At 38.0% G+C, this 20,524-nt stretch overlaps 1 protein-coding gene across 1 annotated transcript; it reads right to left on the reverse strand.

Annotated features, from left to right (window-relative positions):
- Positions 1–2,426: 2,426 nt before the first annotated feature.
- LOC149243069 (adenosylhomocysteinase-like) lies at positions 2,427–19,976 on the reverse strand. The gene is made up of 4 exons (XM_089371112.1): positions 19,827–19,976; positions 6,562–6,688; positions 2,864–3,495; positions 2,427–2,715 (listed from the first exon to the last, which is right to left on the reverse strand). The coding sequence occupies exons 1-4, from the start codon at positions 19,974–19,976 to the stop codon at positions 2,506–2,508; spliced, it is 1,119 nt and encodes a 372-aa protein (XP_089227238.1). The 3' UTR covers positions 2,427–2,505.
- Between the last annotated feature and the right edge of the window lie 548 nt (positions 19,977–20,524).

Below are 20,524 nucleotides of genomic sequence, written 5' to 3' on the forward strand. Positions count from 1 at the left end.
GGGTTTTAAGACAATATTTGAGACATTTTTTGGGTATATTGTCTTAACTTGAGACAAAAAAAAATTGTGTATTGTCTTAAATATTGTCTTTAAGCGGGTGTCTCAAAAATTATTGTCTTAAAGATTATTGTCTTAAAAATTATTGTCTTAAAGATTATTGTCTTAAAAAATCGTCTCTATAAAGACAATATATAACACAAGAATTATTGTCTCTCTTGAGACAATTTTATTTTTGTCTCTCTAGAGACAACACTCGGATTAGAGACAATATGTCTTTAATACTAGCTATTGTCTCTCTAGAGACAATATAAAACAATGAATCCAGAAATATCTCACCATTGAAATAAATCGATATAAAAAGAATTTAATTAAAAATAAACTACAAAATCATTGATTAATTCATGTTAGCGCACAGTGGAATCAAACCACCAACCTCCTGCTTGTAAGGTAGGCACTCTTCCATTGAGCTAGCACACTTTAAAGAATTATGTGAAGAGTTATGGCAATCCTAAAAACTACATTTATAGCCATTGATTCCTCATTCATATTAATATGTCCCTTCTTAAGCTCTCGGTTCCTAATATTATGGCCTTTTCCCCCTCGGAAGCTCCATATAGGGGGATTGCAAGGATTTGTTAGTGCGTGGAATAAGGATGGGAATAAGGAATGAACGGGAACGAAATGAACGGGAATAGAATGTGTGCTACAGAATGGAATGAGAATGGCATGTGTGCTGTAGAATAGAGGGAATTGACAGGAAATGTGTGCTACAGACTAGGTTAGGGGCCCAACTACCTTTAAGTCAATTCTTTGAAAGGGTGTTGGTCCAGCTCATGAACTGCTTCACTGTTCACGTCATCTTGAGCATCACGACATATTAACGTGAGGCATGATTGGTCACATCTAAAACCTATTCCTGAGCATAAAAGAGTCAATTCTTTTCAGATAGAAGAGGTAAATAAATGAACACGGACTAAGGAAGGAGGATCATATCTAGTGAAATAAGGAGGATACTCTAAGGAAGGATAGTTACCGAAGGAAGGGTTGTACCAGGAAAGCTGTTGTACCAGGAAATATGACTTGCCTTATGACTTGCTATATCAAATGGCAGGAAGGCGCAGCCGCACCTCCATTCTATGAGTTGATACACTTTAGGGGCCTTAATGGATAGTGCCTATAGGAGATGCCTATAGGAGATGCCTATAGGAGGTGCCTTGAGTATGTGCCTATCACATCCTCTAGCTGGTACGTTCATCCGTCTCTCCCTTCTGCGACCTCGTCCTGATATACACTTTTTAGTTCATGGCAACTACTTTATAGGGGGGGAACGAGCCTCTAAACAAGAAGTGACCGGATAAAAAAAATTGTATATTAGTTAGCTGGAGTATGGCTGTAACACCTATAGCTGTACCAGTACTAGTACCTATAGCTCTCCTTGTACCAGTAACTAAGTGTATGTTTGGTTGATTGGGTGAGGTAGGTAGGGATAATATCTATTGGTAGTAGGTCTAGTGAGATGGATAGGGGGGTATGGGGTTAACTAGCTTGGATGTATGGCTTGTATGGTTCGTTGAAATCAGTTCAGGTAGGGAGGTAAGGTGGCTTGGGTTAGGTCATTACTAGCTTGACTTGACCAACTGTACAGTCCATATGAGTATGCTTTGGTCTATTTGGTTGGCTAAAGGTTCCACGCGCTGGTGTTTCACGAGGTAACCAGCGCAATGGTAGCACGAGTGACATGTCCTAGTGATAATCGCGTAACTACTTGCTTGGTTAGATGGGATCACTTACTTGCTGTAAGGAGTGGTTGTACGGGTTGGATGGGATGGATGGACTAGCTGGGGTGGATGGGGGATGGTACGGCTGGTCTGGCTGGGATGGCTATAGAGGATGGTTAGCTGAATGGTTGGCTGGATGGCTTACACAAAATTCTCACCATAAGGTACGTGATAGAGAAATCAACAGTATGATAAGAAGCATGGAGAAGCAAATCCATGGCTAATATGATCTCAATATCAAAGTAACTTTTAAGACAAGGAGTAGGATTATCACTGCACAAAAAAACAAGAGTATGTAAAATGATTCATTAAAAACATAACTGTAGGACTTAGCATACAAGTAGGTCCTGAGAAAGGTGTGTAGGTTTTTGGTTTATGGGTGTTGCAAGCCCATGCTTCCTTAAAAACAGTTGCTTGATGTGATGCTGCAAGAAATTCAACAACCACGTATACAAGAAATATCAAAATTTTATTATAATTATACCGAGACAATGGAGATGCTGACAAAGAGAGGCCATATATTTAAATTTCAAGGAGAATTGCTACTTGATACTCACTGAGCAGGTCTCACCCAAAATGTCATCTCTTCAGTATGTAGTGAGGAGGGGCTTGTAAGGTCCCTTAAAACAATGAAGCTGCCAAAAATAAATGCTACAATTTCTTTTATTTGCAAACATCGAGGACATTTGCTACTCGTCCAACAAGCCATCCCAAATGTCAGATCTTTTCAGTATCGGTAGTGAGCAGGCTTGTAAGGTCCCTCAACAGGCACATTGATATACTCTGCTTGATCAAGAGAAAGATTTGTTATCTTGGCACCCAACTTGGGCAAGTGCAGAGCAGCCACCTTCTCATCTAGATGCTTAGGCAGCACATAGACCTTCTTCTCATACTTCCCTGATTTCTTCTCATTCCAGAGCTCTAACTGAGCAATGACCTACAGAAAAAGGTAGAGATTATGCACCATTTATGGAACATACACCTATGTAGCAATGGATCATACGCAACAATATAATCAAGGGATTGGTATGCCTGAGCAATCTAGTATGTACAAGCAATGGTTGCAGGGCATTAGAAATATTTACCTGGTTTGTAAAGGAGCAAGACATGACAAAACTTGGGTGGCCAATTGCACAACCCAAGTTCATCAGACGTCCCTCTGCAAGAACAATGATGCCACTGTTGGTGTCAGGGAACACCCACCTATCAGTTTGAGGCTTGATGGTAATCTTCTTAACACCAGGGAAAGTTTCAAGGCCTTGCATATCAATCTCATTGTCAAAGTGACTGATGTTACAAACAATGGCATTGTTCTTCATTTTCCTCATGTGATCTACAATGATGATGTCCTTGTTGCCAGTGGTTGTCACAAAGATATCAACAGTGCTAACTACATCCTCAAGGGTGAGAATAGGAAGGCCTTCCATAAGTGCTTGCAGGGCACAAATAGGATCAATATCTGTAACAATGACCCTAGCTCCAACGACTTTCAAGGCTGCAGCACAACCCTTGCCAACATCTCCAAACCCACAAACAACAACAACCTTACTAGCAATCATGACATATGTGGCTCTCATAAGACCATCTGGGAGAGAGTTCCTACATCCATACAAGTTGTCAAATTGCAAAAGAAGAAAGAGAATTAGAATCAATGCAAACTGCATCTCAAATAGAAAAATTTTGAAGAAAAAAAGACCTGAGAGATCCGGCCCTGGATCTATAATTTCACAATAATTCAAAACTTCAATATAAGTCCAATCAGCTTTCAAAACCTTAGCTAATATTAACCCATCATAGCTAGATAATTGAATATATGTAAAGATACTTGATTTTAAATATGAATATGCTTCTACACCCACCATGAACTCACATTGATTCAGCGCCCTGAAAATTGATTTTTTTTTTTTTTGAATGTAGTGGAAACTAGTGAATCCTAAAATGTAATGCAATGCAAGCTAACTATACCAAAAGCATCATGATGTGATCTCAATGATACTGAAGAATCAAGGAAACTAACAAGAATAGTGCAACTCATAACATCATGCATGAGACCAAAATGCCCCCAAGGCCATATCAAATCCAACATCAAGAGGCTGGTATCGCATGATTAATATTAGCATTAAGGTTAAGATACTTCCTAATGCTCTAAACAGATAAAAGATAATACTGTCAAAATTGATAAATAATGGTCTAAAATTTACCATATTATACTATAAATTTGTATAACAGTTTGATGATGAGATCCTAACTGCTTTAAAACAAACACAAAACTCATTGTTAGAACAAAAAACATGACATCTAATCAAGATTCCACATCTCAAACACCCTGACAAGATCTAAACAACAACAAACCCACTAGAAAAGTGTGAGTTCAAAAGGAAATGAAAACAAATTTCAAATCCAAACCACAACACCTAGACAAGATCCTACTTCAAAGCACCCTGACCAGATCTCAAAAATCACGCATCTACCTAAAAACATCTATTAAAAAACAACAAGCGACAAAGAAATGAGGCAAGAATCCAAATCCAAATCACAACATATAAGCAAGATCACATTTCAAAAACTCTAGATGAGATCTCAACATCCCCACCATGCCCAACTGAAAATATCTATTAAAAAACAACATAATGTTTATGAAAAAGCACAGAGAGCATGGCTATGACATTAATTGGTGAAATTGGACACTACTATGACATGCATGACCCACTCCACCATATGTTGCATGAGTTTTAATGTAACGGGGCTAGGTACAGGGAATGGGGATTTCTGGCAAATAGCAATGGATCATACGCAACAATATAATCAAGGGATTGGTATGCCTGAGAAATCTAGTATGTACAAGCAATGGTTGCAGGGCATTAGAAATATTTACCTGGTTTGTAAAGGAGCAAGACATGAAAAAACTTGGGTGGCCAGTTGCACAACCCAAGTTCATCAGACGTCCCTCTGCAAGAACAATGATGCCATTGTTGGTGTTAGGGAACACCCACCTATCAGTTTGAGGCTTAATGGTAATATTCTTAACACCCAGGAAAGTTTCAAGGCCTATAATTTGTAATTAAAGGGGTACTTGCAAGAGTTGATGTCAATATAGGAGGGTTTCTACTAAAGGCCATACAAGAAAACAAGTTATAATGTTTTTAATCTATATCTGAAAAATAGAAAGCAATTCTGCCAGATATCATAGAATATATAAAACCATAAACGTAGGGTTTTCAAACTTAGTTTTCCTATGAGAGATTATAGAAACTTCAAATGTAAAAAGAAAATGTCCAAATAACTATTCTAATTTGACATTCATAATGAAAAATTCAGAGTATCTTACAGCGCACTGAGGCACACCAAACCTCTCTAGTAGTGAAACGACAACATTTTTGACCTACAAAATAAAGAGGATATGAATTCTATTAATTTCTATAATGGAGCCCCAAAATATCCTTGTTAATTGTAAGGGAGGTTATTCTTTAATGCAATTCATACATTGTACAAGTAGAAAGATAGCACAATACAGAAGCAATGAAGAAAAAGGATGACGTCTAACTAACAAGTGCGTTATGATTTTATGGTAGGAGGAGGTTGCATGGAAAATTCACTCAACTAAAAGCTCGGAACAAAGAAAGACATGAGCTGATTTGGATCTATAATCTCTGAATAAAATTCCAGCTAAACTAGATATGTACACCACTTCCCATATAAGTTTAGCTTCCATCTTTGTGCAACATCAATTTCAGTAACAACAGGCATGACCTCTAGTAAGTGTGCTTCAGTTTATGTAGGTTGGGTTGTGGTCTAGCAGAATATTGATGTGAGTCTACCCCAACTAACCCAGGTTTGATTCTCAGTGTATACATGGTTGGGCATCAACAAAGTGACACATGCCAAGAATTTTGCACCCACTCAAGCCAAATTTTTCATAGTCTAGTAATAAAACATCACAAGGATATTATCAGTTCAAAACTTAGCTTTAGATACAAATAAAACATCACAATAATATTACCCATTCACAGAGTTCTAAATACAAATAAAACATTACAATAATATTACGAGTTCACAAAGCTCTAAATACAAATGAAACATCACCATAATATTACGTGGCGATAGAGGAATAAATACAAATAAAACACTAATAATATTACCTGTTCACAAAGATGTAAATACAAATAAAACATCACAATGTTAGCAAAGCTCTAAAGACAAATAAAACATCACAATATTATAGGTTCACAAAACTCTAAATATTTGTTCCAGGCATGCTCTTGTCATTCCATAATCATCCCAAATTGTTTGTTCCCACCAATCACGTTCCCCCATTAATATCGTTAAATTCCCTAAGCTCTGCATGTCCATACCTAACCTCCTCAACATTGGGAAATCCTTAATCTTAAGGACATGAAGGGTAGTGAATGACCCCACCATACTTTGTAAGTAGGACATGGATACCAAATCCACCCTCTCTAGCATTGGAAATCCATTTGGCCTTTCTGTGAGGTCCCTCACCTGTGTGCACGCTTTTACTTTGAGAAACTTTAACTTTGGCAATGTCTCCAACGAAGGAAGTTCTATCATTTTATCACACCCAAACAATTTTGTTCTCTGTAGTCACTGAAACTCACAAATCCAGTTTGGTAAGTTTACTCCCTTGTAGCTGATCAACCTAAGAGTTTGTAGTTTCTGCATATTTTTCATACTGCGGGAAGATGCATGCTCAACTCTTGCGGAAGATGTGCATTATACTCCAAGGATAAGTGCCTAATTTCCAACAAGGTTCCTAAATCCATACCTGTTTCATTCTCTTCGGTCCTTGGCATTATAGTTAGAGCGAGCTCTGTTAGACGTGTGAGATCCTTTAAAGGCTCTGAACTTTCTGAATGCAACTGTAGCTTTTTCAGTGAAGTGAGCTGAGATATCTGCAGTGGAATCACCAAGTTTTCTAAGCCTAGTAGGTTAAGATCTTGAAGCCTTGAAAGATTGCATATGGTGGGAGGCAGGGATCTTATATAGCAGAAGGAAAGATCTAAAAATTGAAGCCGTGGAAGATTGCATATGGCTGGAGGGAAATCACAAATGTGAGTACGACTCAATGAGAGAAACTCTAGACATGTGAGTTGACTAAGAGATGTTGGCACTGACACCATACCGGTGTTGGAGAGATCAAGAACCTGCAGATATGTGAGGCCGTGGAAAAAGCTTTGTGGAACATGACCAGATAATGGATTTTTGGACAAGTTTAAACTTACAACTTTTGAGCCACCGAAATCATTTGGCAGATCTTCAATTTGATTCCGGCGTAGAAATATTCTCTTGCAATCCCAACTTTGTGCATCTGTAAAGAATAACATGCGACACTCTTATGTGCTTCGGTTTCCACACATTCTTTGTTTTTTTAACATTGCCAATGAGCTGCTTATCAACGAACAAACCACGATCTATAAGATGCCTTGAGTAGTTGTGCGTGGTGACCATGTCCATTGAATAGGTAGCCTATCTGCTCTTGACAAGGCCTTCAGCAATCCACATTCTCATCAAGATATCCACATCAATTTCTTCATCTTCATGGCACAATAGAGAAAACAATTTTGCAAGCTTGAATTGGACAAATCATCATAGCTCCATTTTAGTGGCAGATACAGATATTTATGAACATGGGGATGAATATCTCAAAAAAAAGGATCCTCACTTTTTATCAGAGATACATAATTATTCCACTCATCTACAGTTGTTTTCCCAATCGTTGATTTAGCCAATATAGTTATGGCTAAGGGAAAACCTTCGCACTTGTCTGCAATATTTTGGGCACACTCCTTTAACTCCTCCAGAACATCGCTGCCTTTGAAAGCTACTCTCTCAAATAGTTCCCGACCTTCTTCCATAGACAAGGGCTCCAATTCCAGTGTCCTGTATGCCTCCATTAATGCTAGATCTCTGTTGCATGTAGAGAATAAAACTATGCTACGACGACAACCTTCCTCGACACCTAACTCTTCCAGCAGATCCAGGGGAGTCCACACATCGTCTAATATCAAAAGAAATTTTCTATGAAAAGTGTTTGAGAGAATATCATCTTCTGGGTATTATGACTAGAAAAGCCCGAGAGGTCTAAATTGATTGTCTCAGCAATCTGACTGTGTAAGTCTGAAATTTGATAGGTTCGAGAGGCTGTGAGCCAAATCACATCTTCAATCCAACTTTGGAAAGGCTTCCAGAAATTGTAGACCTGTTTTAGCAACATCGTCTTTCCAATGCCAGGTATTCCATATACACAAAACATGCGAGTTTCCTCTTGCCTAGCTTCCTATAAATAAATAAGCAGATTAATCCTATGAAGAAAGTTTATAAATAAGAAGATTAATCTTATGAAGAAAGTTTATAATGGGTATATACCCCAAATAAAATAATAATAATAAGCTTGCAAATAGTTTAATGGCTAAACTACACCAGCTCCTTGTGCACCACCTTCTACCTACTTTTCCTTTTCATAGTTTTAAGGTCCACTTTATGATTATTATTAACAGTCTTTGCTACTTCCCAGCTATTAGTTGGACAATTCCACACATTTTTTCTACTTGATATTAGACTAGGAAACTCCCTCCCCTGTATGATACCGTGGAAATTTGCATAAACATTTTCTATTTAAGCCTTCTTGGGTTCCTTGCCAAGACTTCCCCTTGGCCTTCCTAGATGCCTTTCTAGTGTTGTTGTTGTGATTTTTGTGCCATTTATGGTTTTAGCTTCACTAAAAGCCTTTAGGTATATTTTTTCATTTGGGTCTATGCTTTTAGCTCTCTAATACTGGTCTTTAGGCATGCTTTCTGCATAAGTGTTTTCTGTTCTCTGTATTGGGTTTATGTTATTAGCTCTAATACTGGTCTTTTTCATGTTGAGGTGTGTTTTCATTATATGTTTCTCCATTCTCTGTATTGGGTTTATGATTTTTTCCTCCCATACTTGCTTCCCAATTCTGGGCTTTAGCCAGAAGCAGACTCGCTTGCATCCCTCTATTGGGTGTATAGTTTTAACTCTTTAATTTTTATTTTCTTTTTCCAAAAACTGATATTGGATGCACTTGTGATCCTGCAGAGCCGTTGCAAAATCAAGGAGCCTTCTCTAAATCAAATAGCCTTCTCTCTTGCAAATACCAAATAAGCAAGTAGAGAAAGTGCATCAGATCTAGATCCTACATCTAGTTCCCCACAATCTTTTCTAAAGGAAAATGCATTTTGATGCTGTAGAGCTATTTCTAAATCGAAATAGCTATCTCCCTTCACATAAGCAGCTAGGGAAATTGCATCAGATCTAGATCCTACATTTAGCTTTGCACAATCCTTTCTCAGGGAAAATGCAATTGTGACATTGCAAAGCTTTTGCTAAATCAAATTAGCCTCCTCCCCGCCACAAGCGCAAGCAGGACCAGTGCATGAGATCTAAATCATACATCTAGATTTGCACAATCTTTCATTAAGACGCTTAGATGCAATTCCATTCCTTTGGAGTGCAGGTCCCCAATGTTATAGCATCCTCCTTCACTCTGCCATTAACATCACTAAGTGCTTTTGGTGTCATGCCTTGTGGGCCCTCTTTGGTTTGTGGTTGTTACCTATGTGATGCTCATAAGAATTGCAGGTCTTACTACTACAATGCAGTATCCCTATGTTGGGAGTCCATTCCACATTAATAACCTTCTCCTTCTTCCTATGATTACTTTCCACTACTACAAATGTGCAATATATGAAGTCACAATGTAGGTCTCCAATGAAGTTGGGATATAAAGTCACAACACACGCCTCCAAGGAAGTAAGGATGGATAGCTAATTTTATTGCAAACTATAGTCACTACACTACACTACACTAGCCATTATGATGGTAGGATTCCCAAATATGTGGATTTTGAATATGTTTCCATACATGTTCATTAATTCAATACCCAAGAAATATTTTCATTATATCTCAAATGCACAATAGCATGAATAAATAAATTGAAAAACAAAAAAACTAATATGGGTGCAACAATGTAGAACTACAGAGAACTAAATTTGATACCTTGAAATTCTTTTTTGAAGGAAGGGACCACCATCGAAGGTCTTGAGTGGAGAAATATTTTCGAGAGTTTCTCCAATGAATGGAAATCTCATTCTACCAATCAGTAGCTTTGATTTCTCTCCCAGATTTCCTTCACAAGTTTTATCTTTCAACACACTGCACATCATTACCTCTGAATTTCTTAAAAATGATAGATTTTGACAACTTCCCCACTGTTCTAGCAGTAGGATCTTTAGTAGTCCTCATTTTAACCAAGCTCCACACATTGTCTATCTAGTAGTAGCACCAAATAAGACCCTGTCTATAAGGCCAAAAGCCCTGTCTATAAGGAAAAAAGGCTTTTTTCTTCAGCTCCTCATATTGTGCCTTATTGGCAGTATAATGGAGATCGTGAAGTGAAATTGGTATATTCCTAATAGAATTGGTAAAATTTCCCCCAGATTGATGATTCACAGTACAATTTGTCGATCCTCTTTCCTCTTACTTGAAATTGATTTAACATTGCAATTGTTTAAATCCTTTTAGTGCTTTGTCCCTGAATTTGAACTTTTCTTAGTGGGTTTCAATTGCTTATATTTCTCAACACTCCCACGCTTCTTGGATTGCTTCGAAGGGGCAATAGACAGACACCAGAGCCTATCCTTTCCCTAGGCTGTCCCTCACTGGCACTCCGCAAACTATTCCTAACCCCTTGGTTCAACACTGCACTTCTAGGCCCTATTTCAGAAACCCTAGCACATGTGATTTTACCAACTTTGACCCTTAATCTTCTTTGCTCTAGAAGGAGACATATTTTTTTCAAGCTCATGCTTGAGATTCACCTTAACTTCCTCCTAGATTCGACCTTCAAGTATGACTGTGATACTTCGACTCTTTCTACAGTTTTGACAGCATAGATTCTTCGCACGTGTGGAGGATTTCAGCCCTAAAACAAACCCAAACAACTTCGCTTTTCCTTCCTTATTCTCACTGGCTATGAGGCTATCTTCCTTGACCTTTTCACACTTCTTCCTTGCTTCAGACCTTCACCGAAAATCTATCTCAAATGAGGCTGAGCTGCCCTATTTATAGTAGTTTTCTCATGTAAATAAGCCGACTTGATTTGGAGACTAGGCCGACATGCGTTTTGGAGATCATCTTGAGGCCGACTTCTTGGAGGAGCTTGAGCTTGGTCTTAGAGGGATTTTTTACTTTTTCATTGACTCATATACAAATGTAACATGCCCAAGAAGGGTCATTCATACATGAGATTGACTCAATTTGAATTTTATGACTTCATGACAAAACCTATAGGCTCACAATGGGAACCTTAACTAAAATAAAATTTCTTGATCATGAAACCCATGATTCAAGCATTACAAAAATAATTATATTTTCTTATTTACATCAATTGCATAAAATCACAATTACACATGTCATTATGAAAAATGAGCCTAGTTACACTTTTGAACAACCCTGAGACTCAAGCTCTTTATTTACAATATTTTGCTAGACATGTAGATTAAAAAAAATGAAAAAATCTACAAAGAGAGAATTCCTTATTACCCTACATATATGACATGGAAGTCTAAATAGATATGAATTGTCAGAGTCAAAACTCTCTTACGTTTTCGGTTGTGTTATATTCTTTCCACGTAGTTAACAGGGGGTTTGAGGGGCACCCGTAACCCCACTTTATGGGGTCCAGGGCAGCGCCCCAGAAAATTTTGGTTTTGGACCCTATGTTAGGTTGGGTGGACCCACCTATGGTTTTGTGCATGATTTTTGCACATGTTTTTTGGACACGATGGTTTTTCGGTCCATGGTATTAGACGTAATGGTTTTCGGTCCATGGTATTGGATGCTTCAGCATGTATAAATATGTATTATAACATTGAAAGGAACATAATGAAAAATCAAGTTAGTAGTCTCGGTTTTGGGATCCAGGGGAAATATCTGTGTATATGTGTTTTATGTGTTCTTCTCTCACATTATTTTTTTTTGTGTTTTAGAATTCATTTGCAGGTAATTTATGTACGGGGTTAAAACCTACATTATGCTAAAAGCCAGTTTTGGTAGGAACATATTATTTTTGAGTAAAAAACAATTTGACCACCAATTCTTCTTTCAAATATCGGTTTCGAAAACATTCAAATAGTGATTTAAAAGATGTATTTTCTAACTTCATCGTTTAGGGTTTACCACTCACTTTGAATCTAACACACAATAGGGAAGGTCTTCTCTATATCCTTCGTTTATGATATTGTTGCACACTTTTTGTTGAGAACATGCCTTGGTATTAAACATAAAATGTGTACAATGAACAGAGATAAGAACAAGGAGAAGAAGTATGTACAAATATCAAAGAGCAAAAAAAAATCAAAACCTCTTCCTCAAAGCTTCTAAAACTGAAGGATTTTTATTCCACATTCATAACTAATCAGAAAAAATATCTTGTCATTCATCAAACAGAGAGTGCCATACAAAATAAGATGTAAATAAATTCATGTAATTTGTTGATCACTTGTATGGGTTCAATTCAAAAGAAAGAAAAAAAATCAACTTCAAACAATGATGTTCCAACGTTTTTTATATCATATGGTGGCCAACATTTGCAATTCTCACATTTGCCACCTTCTGTTTACATATATTGGATTTCATTGGTCAATCATCTACTTACCTACATAAGCAACTAGCATTCATAACAATGAATGGAGTCAGATTTCGAAGTCCTAGAATCATTATTTGAAGGTTGAAAACCTCAGGAGTTTTTCTCTTAGGTAATTACAATATTGCGCTAGACATGTAGATTAAAAAATATGAAAAAATCTACACAAAGAGAATAATGAACAAGGAATTCCCGATTAGCCTACATATATAACATGGAGGTCTAAATAGCTATGAATTGCCAGAGTCAAAACTCTCTTATGCTAAAGGATAAGAATATCTTATTTATGGAAGATCTCACGCGCGCACCGTTGCTCTCTGTGACCACCCCCCTGCAACCCCTCTTCTCTTGGACAAGTTGAAGGGCTCGGCACCAACCAACCTCCGCGCACCAAATCTCTGGAAATAGGGGAAGACAGGGGTCTATACCACTGCACTTGGTTATGCAGCCTTGCAACCCATGCAAAATCAAGTCCTCAACCCCTCCATCTAGCAACGTACATGGAACACTTATGGTATACCCAAAGTGAATTTCTTCACTTGGTTACTTATTCACCGAAAAGTGTTGATAGGTGAAAATCTAGCTCACAGAGGCATTATAGGGCCACACTGGTGCAATCTCTGCAGATCAGCTTCCGAAAACATAGATCATCTCTTTGTAAATTGCACCTTTGCACAATTGGTATGGGCCCTCTCCCTTCAAGGTCTAAATGCACCTGCCTCTACCTAGTGCACAGTAGTGGTACTCTTCTCCACTTGGACTGAAAGGTACCCTAGGGCCCTTTGGGGGCAAACAGAGCCTCACTATGGAATGAAGCCATCAAAAAGATTAAAAGCAAGATAGCTACATGGGGTGGGCAGTGGCTTAACTACGCAAGTAAGTTAATCCTCATAAAGTCTGTCCTTTCCTCTCTCCCTATCTATCATGCCTCTTTCCTCCTGGCACCAAAGACAATCACGAATCAGATATCACAGCTACTCAGAAACTTCCTATGGTAGGGAGGCAAAGGAAATGAAAATAAATTTCACTTAGTAAGTTGGGACAAAGTGAAAAGGCCAAAGCTGGAAGGTGGTCTCTAGATTAGAGATCCTGGAATGGCAAACATTGCTCTAGGTGGCAAAATCCTTTGGCAGCTCTACTCCAATAAACATCACCTAGTCAGTCAACTCCTCCAGAATAAATACCTCAAAGGAGTCTCATTGCGAAATCTCCATGTAGATAGAGTTCCCAAAGGCACACCACTTTGGAATCTTTTCAAAAAATGGCTTGTCACCTTCCAAAAACAACTTTACAGGGTGCCAGGAAATGGAGCAAATAACATGATATGGCAAGATAGAATCATGGGCAATTCCCCCCTTGAACACACAACGGAGTTAGCTGATCTCCATGGCTGGCTCTCTCAACAAGGACTGCACAGTCTTGCTGACATTTCTGTCTGGGACAGCCATGGGAACTAGGAAGATTGGATCTTCCACAATCTGCCAGCTCATTTACTACATCAAAAGCACCTTCTCTTGGACAAGTTGAAGGGCTCAACACCAACCAACCTTCGTGCACCAGATCTCTGGAAATGGGCGAAGATAGGGGTCTATACCACTGTGCTTGGTTATGCAACCTTGCAACCCATGCAAAATCAAGTCCTCAACCCCTCCATCTGGAAATGCACATGGGGCAATTATGGTATAGCCAAAGTGAATTTCTTCACTTGGTTACTTATTCACTGAAAAGTGATGATAGACGAAAATCTAGCTCACAGAGGAATTATAGGGCCACACTGGTGCAATCTCTGCAGATCGGCTTCCGAAAACATAAATCATCTCTTTGTAAACTGTGCCTTTGCATAATTGGTATGGGCCCTCTCCCTTCAAGGTCTAAATGCACCTACCCCTACCCAGTTCACAGTAGTGGAACTCTTCTCCACTTGGACCAAAAGGTACCCTAGGGCCCTTAGAACAAATTGTCTGTGGAATCGGATCTGTGACTCCATTCCTAAGTTCCTTTGTTGGAAGCTCTGGCTGGGCTGAAACAATTTAAATTTCAACAATGTATTGTCCTCTCCCCTATCGGTAGTAGCTAAAGCAAAGGTAGCCCTGATGTAGGTTCTAGGGAACTACCCCAGTAAGCTTGATGACACTCTCACAAAAGAAGAGCGAAGCTGGATGGGTACCCTTCTGGCTCAGGCTAATAAAGAAGTTCCTACTTGACCCACATACAATCCTACTTGGCGCATCAGAACACAAGATGTTGAGTTCCAATCCTGGTGGAGGAAGCAGGGAAAGGTAACCGTTTTCTTCGATGGTGCCTCTAAAGGCAACCCAAGGATCTCTGGTGCTGGGGGTGTGGTCTACTCCCAGGATGTCTCCCATATAGATAGATACAACTGGGGTCTAGGAAAGAGTGCCAGCAACCAGGCTAAAATACTAGGGTTTCTTAAAGGCTACGAGATTGCCCAGGAACATGGTCGCACAACTCTCCAGGTCTTCAAAGATTCAGAGCTTTTGATAAAGACAATACACTTAGATAAGAATCTAAGCAATCTGGCTCTCAACAACACTCTTCTGAGGCTGCGGGGTTCGCAAATTTTCTTTACCTCTTCCTCTTTCTTTCACATTCTCCGCACCTCAAATAAAGAGGCATATGTCAAAGCCAACGAGGGTTTCCATTTGACTCAGGGGTTTCTAAAGAGAAATGTAGATGAACTCGAGTGGATTGCCATCCCATTGCTTAATAGCGATGTGCCAAGCAAAACATGACTCGAACATCAATTGGATCTTAACAAACAAAGGTCCAGATCCAACAAAAACTGAACCAAATAGAACCTCTCACATTGATCATTGGAACAGATCAAGAGTCATTGTTAGGGAAAGAGTGCAGAAGCTATTGCAGTGGACAAGTGGTTTTATGGAAAAGAGTAGGTTTTGGATCAGCATTAGTAGTGGTAAGTTGTATTACAAGCTTGGCTTTGAATCCAACAAGAGGAGGACACATAGTAGTGGAGGAGGGTGGGAAAACAGCTTTGCTGGGTGGCTAACCCATGGGTGTGATATTATCCTGAATCACATGGGAACCGTCAGATCTATCCAAAATAGATCAATGGTGGATATCCAACATGAAGGTTGGTAGATTGGAGCTCGGAGATCGGAAGAGACAAGAGCTTCTTCGAAGGGTCAACTGGTGCGGACCTAATGTGATATTGAGCCCGAACATACAAAGCCTGAAGTTCGAAGTTATTACAAAAGATTGATCAATTGGGTTCAGGGCTGGTTAGAGCAAAGAGCTCTTTGAAGGACTGACGAACATGGACACGAAATGGTTATGTGCAGGAGTCCAAAATTTTTTAAGTCCGCCATTTTAAATCGCATATCGACAACGACGATGGAGTGTTGCAAAGAGAACCGAGGAATGTGCCAAACCCTGATGCCGATAAAGTTGGAATCTCGACAAAAGAACTAAGATGGTAAGGAACACTTTGCAGGAAATCTCGGTTTCCAAAAGCTTTTTTAAGGGTCGATGGCACGGACCCAAACAAACTATGCACAAGAGCCTAAAAAATCTCAAGTCTATCATCTCTTATTGGCCACAGAGGTGGAGGGTTGCAAAGAGACCCGAGACTGAGCCGACCCCCAATGCTAATAAAGGTGATACCTCGAGTTTCGAGCCAAGACTGTTGCATGGCAGAAAACAAGAAGTAAACATTGACGAAAGGTTTAAGGGAGGTTAATATATTTTCAACTTTAAAAGGTTTGAGGATAAAGAGACCTTATCCTTCAGGGGTTCGTCGCATCACAAAAAGACTGGGTCAATGACCTGTTATTGCAGACAACATTACTCAGATGCGATCGTTCGGGGATCGATAATATGCCTCTTATGTTAAATGGCACCCCTTTGTTTTCTTAACGTGCCGATGCGATGCACCTTTAAGTCCCAAAATCTTAAAGGTTTTAGGAGTAAAAAGGAATATAGAGCTGGAAAATCCTTGTAATTTTGGTTGATTAGGACACAGCCCAACCGTTGACCCATAATATATTAAACGTTTTAGTTATAAAAAAAAAGCCTCTTACGCTAAAAGCCAGTTGCGGTAGGAACATATTATGTTTGAGTAAAAAAATAATTTGACCACCAACAATTCTTCTTTCAAATATTAGTTTTAAAAACATTCAAACAGTGATTTAAAAGATGTATTTTCTAACTTCATTGTTTAGGGTTTACCACTCACTTTGAATCTCACACACAATAAGGAAGGTCTTCTCTATATCCTTCATTTATGATATTGTTGCACAATTTCTATTGAGAGCATGGCTTGGTATTAAACATAAAATGTGTATAATGAACAGAGATAAGAACAAGGAGCAGAAGTATGTACAAATATCAAAGAAAAAAAAATCAAAACCTCTTCCTCAAAGCTTCTAAAATTGAAGGATTTTTATTCCACATTCATAACTAATTAGAAAAAATATCTTGTCATTCATCAAATAGAGAGTGCCATACAAAATAAGATGTAAATAAATTCATGTAATTTGTTGGTCACATGTATGGGTTCGATTCAAAAGAAAAAAAAAATCAACTTCAAACAATGATGTCCCAATTTTTTTTTATATCATATGGTAGCCAACATTTGCAATGCCCACATTTTCCACCTTCCGTTTACATATATTGGACTGCATTGGTCAATCATCTACTTACCTACATAAGCAACTAGCATTCATAACAATGAATGGAGTCAGATTTTGAAGTCCTAGAATCATTATTTGAAGGTTGAAAAACTCGGGAGTTTTTCTCTTAGGTAATACAGTCTTTCTCTCCAAACTTTCTTGTGTTTCACAACCTTAATTTCTTTAAGGTTTGGCGAGTATCTGAAACAAACCAGACAAAAAAAAAAAAAAAAAAGACAAACCAGAAAAGAAAAAAAATAGACAGCCATGAACTTCATCATTTAGGGTTTACCACTCACTTTGAATTCGACACACAATAGGGAAGGTCTTCTCTATATCCTTCGTTTATGATATTGTTGCACACTTTTTGTTGAGAACATGCCTTGGTATTAAGCATAAAATGTGCACAATGAATAGAGATAAGAACAAGGAGCAGAAGAAGTATGTACAAATATCAAAGAGCAAAAAAAAATCAAAACCTCTTCCTCAAAGCTTCTAAAACTAAAGGATTTTTATTCCACATTCATAACTAATCAGAAAAAATATCTTGTCATTCATCAAATAGAGTGCCATACAAAATAAGATGTAAATAAATTCATGTAATTTGTTGGTCACATGTATGGGAGGAAAAAAAAATCAACTTCAAACAAAGATGTCCCAAATTTTTTTATAACATATGGTGGCCAACATTTGCAATGCCCACATTTGCCACCTTCCATTTACATATATTGGACTGTATTGGTCAATCATCTACTTACCTACATAAGCAACTAGCATTCATAAGAATGAATGGAGTTAGATTTTGAAGTCCTAGAATCATTATTTGAAGGTTGAAAACCTCGGGACTTTTTCTCTTAAGTAATACAGTCTTGCTCTCCGAACTTTCTTGTGTTTCACAACCTTAATTTCTTTAAGGTTTGGCGAGTATCTGAAACAAACCAGACAAAAAATAGACAAACCAAAAAAAAAAAATAGACAGCCATGACCTTAAGAATAAGCCAGTTGAAAACAAATGCAATCAATTTCCTACATCTAGGTCTCGAGTTGAAAATAACGACCACATTAAAGATACCACTAGGTACTATAGAGAATAAAGACACTTAACAAAAATTCAAGAATCAGAACTATTACTTGAATGAAAAAATAATTATAAACCATTCAATTAAAACAGTTGCATAATCAATTCAAACAGATAGCATCAAAGAAAGTATTTAGAAAACAAACGTATATTGATTAAGATTCAAATCATACCAATGTGAAAAATTTAACTTTGTTAGGGAAAAAATAATCCTATTTGAAATTCTACATTTTCCCTCTTCTTCTATTTTATTGTTTACTTTTCTTTCTATGTTTTGTAATTTATCTTCTTTCATTTTATTCTTCCACAAAATCGACAAAGGTAATGACATTCATGAGAATGGAATTCCTGATAATGAACATTTTGTTCTCTGTGATAAATTCAAACACTTTACTTTGTTGGACTATTTTGTGGAGCTAGATCCTACCCAAGACCATCATAAAGCCCTATGTAAAGGAAGTCTAGGAGCCTTACAATTGGCACAGTTCAGCCACCCATAACCTGACAAAGGGTTATTCCTTGTTCTCTTTTAAAGAGAAAACCCATTGTGCTCAGGGCCCTTGGTTATGCTGAAACAATGGTGATGTTGTATCCCTAGGAGGAAGATTTCTCTGCAAAACAAACCACTCAACTGTCCTTCCCTATTTAGGTTAATCTTTTTGGGCTTCCAAGTAATTTTGGGGGTTCCTGGTGCAAATTTCAGCTCCTATTAGGAGTTTCATCTGTGACAAACTAATTAGGCTTTTTAACCCTAGACCGCAATGTCAAGTATGCATTAGGGCTAACCTAGGAAAGGACCTGAAGGATATTGCCTACATCCAGGTTGGGGGAAAATTTTGGAGTCAACATGTTCTCAAAATTTGAATGGCTATTATTGTACAGATGGAACTTGACAGCCAGTGCGGCTCGTCCCAATCCATAGGAATCTTTCCACTACAGGAAAATCAACATTAATCGAACAATAATCCTCTCAAACTAAGCCCCCATCATCGATGGCAAACAACGTTATGCATTGTGTTTCCTACATGCATTCCAAAACACCATTGCAGCTTGCAGATTACTACAACATAAGCAGAGTGTTTGTCGTTGGTGCATTCCTGATAGTCCCAACGTTAGATTATCTGCTCACAAGGCGACGATTGTGCTAAATGTGGAATTTTGCACTTTCGTTGAGAATCCGAGAAGAAAATACAAAGGGTCGTGACCAAATTCCACTGGAAATCACTACCATTAGAGGGTAATTCGGATGTATTGAGGGGCTTATGTGTTGAGGAGCTGCGTACAAGACTACAAAGTGTAGTCAAGGTTTGAGAAGGAGAACAAGTAGGAAAACTTGAGGATTTTCCTGCTATAAATAGGGCTAAGCTTTTGCAAACCCTAGTCAAGGCCTTAATACCTAAATCCTGCAAATTTGGTATCGAAGTGGCAACATCCTTCAATAGAGTACATTTATTCACAAACCCTAGATTTGAAATACATTCCTGTGGTTGGTCAGGGTTCCCTAACTAGGTTTTTAAGGGATTTGGAGGCCAACTGGATATCTTGGTCCTACAATTGATCCATACATTTAGAAAGATTTAAGTATTTGACATGTTTGAAGAGCGAAAATGAGAGAAAGGAGTGCACGGGACCTGAGCTTTTGGTATTTTTGCGTGAGCACTTCGATCCAGACTCTGCACGCCATGGATGCTGAGAGTAAATCCTGCAGCCCTGCTAGTAGTGTCGTGGTGAGGAGGGACAACAGTTTTGTGGCTCCTGGCAATCTCCACACCACTCTCCATTTTCCCCTTTAGTTATGGGCTCCCCTGCAGAATCAATTGAGCGAGTCGAAAGAATAGGAAATCGAACCGAGTTATGGGAAACTAAGAACAACCTGAAAAAGAATTTTTATATTTATTACTATTTTATTTAATATTAAGATAATAAGCACAGACCTATGAAACAAAATAATTTTTTATCGTGTACAATATATAAAAGGTTAGATATATATAAAGGGTGTTAAAGTTAAAATTGGTTTTTTTTTGAAAGAATTCGAATTTTTGAGGTTGTATTTTTTATATCCATTATTATTATAGTAAAGGTTAATGTATATTTAATATTAAGATTTATATGTAAGGATTGAAATGTTGTTAGGAGGATGTATTAAGTTTGGAGTGACATAAGATCTGTAAGAAAAAATAAAAGAAATATAGACAATATCACATAGTAGTGTGAGCATCATGTTGGGATGAAGATATTTTTGACAAAACGTATTGTGTTTATTTGGGATCATCTTCATTAATAGCTCCTCTAGGGGATCTTATTAATATTTTTATCTATGGAATGGTAT

Source organism: Pinus tabuliformis, chromosome 8, assembly GCF_031772625.1.
Source record: "Pinus tabuliformis cultivar Carrire ecotype Pingquan chromosome 8, CPIR1, whole genome shotgun sequence".
NCBI classification, from domain to species: domain Eukaryota; kingdom Viridiplantae; phylum Streptophyta; class Pinopsida; order Pinales; family Pinaceae; genus Pinus; species Pinus tabuliformis.

Coding starts and splice junctions, on each gene's coding strand:
- LOC149243069 (XM_089371112.1), bottom strand. CDS start 19,976: ATGGAGAGTGGTGTGGAGATTGCCAGGAGCCACAAAACTGTTGTCCCT. Junction 3,496..6,561: donor GACCGAAGAGAATGAAACAG/GTATGGATTTAG, acceptor GTGAAATTATAG/ATCCAGGGCCGGATCTCTCA. Junction 2,716..2,863: donor CTTGCTCCTTTACAAACCAG/GTAAATATTTCT, acceptor CTTTTTCTGTAG/GTCATTGCTCAGTTAGAGCT.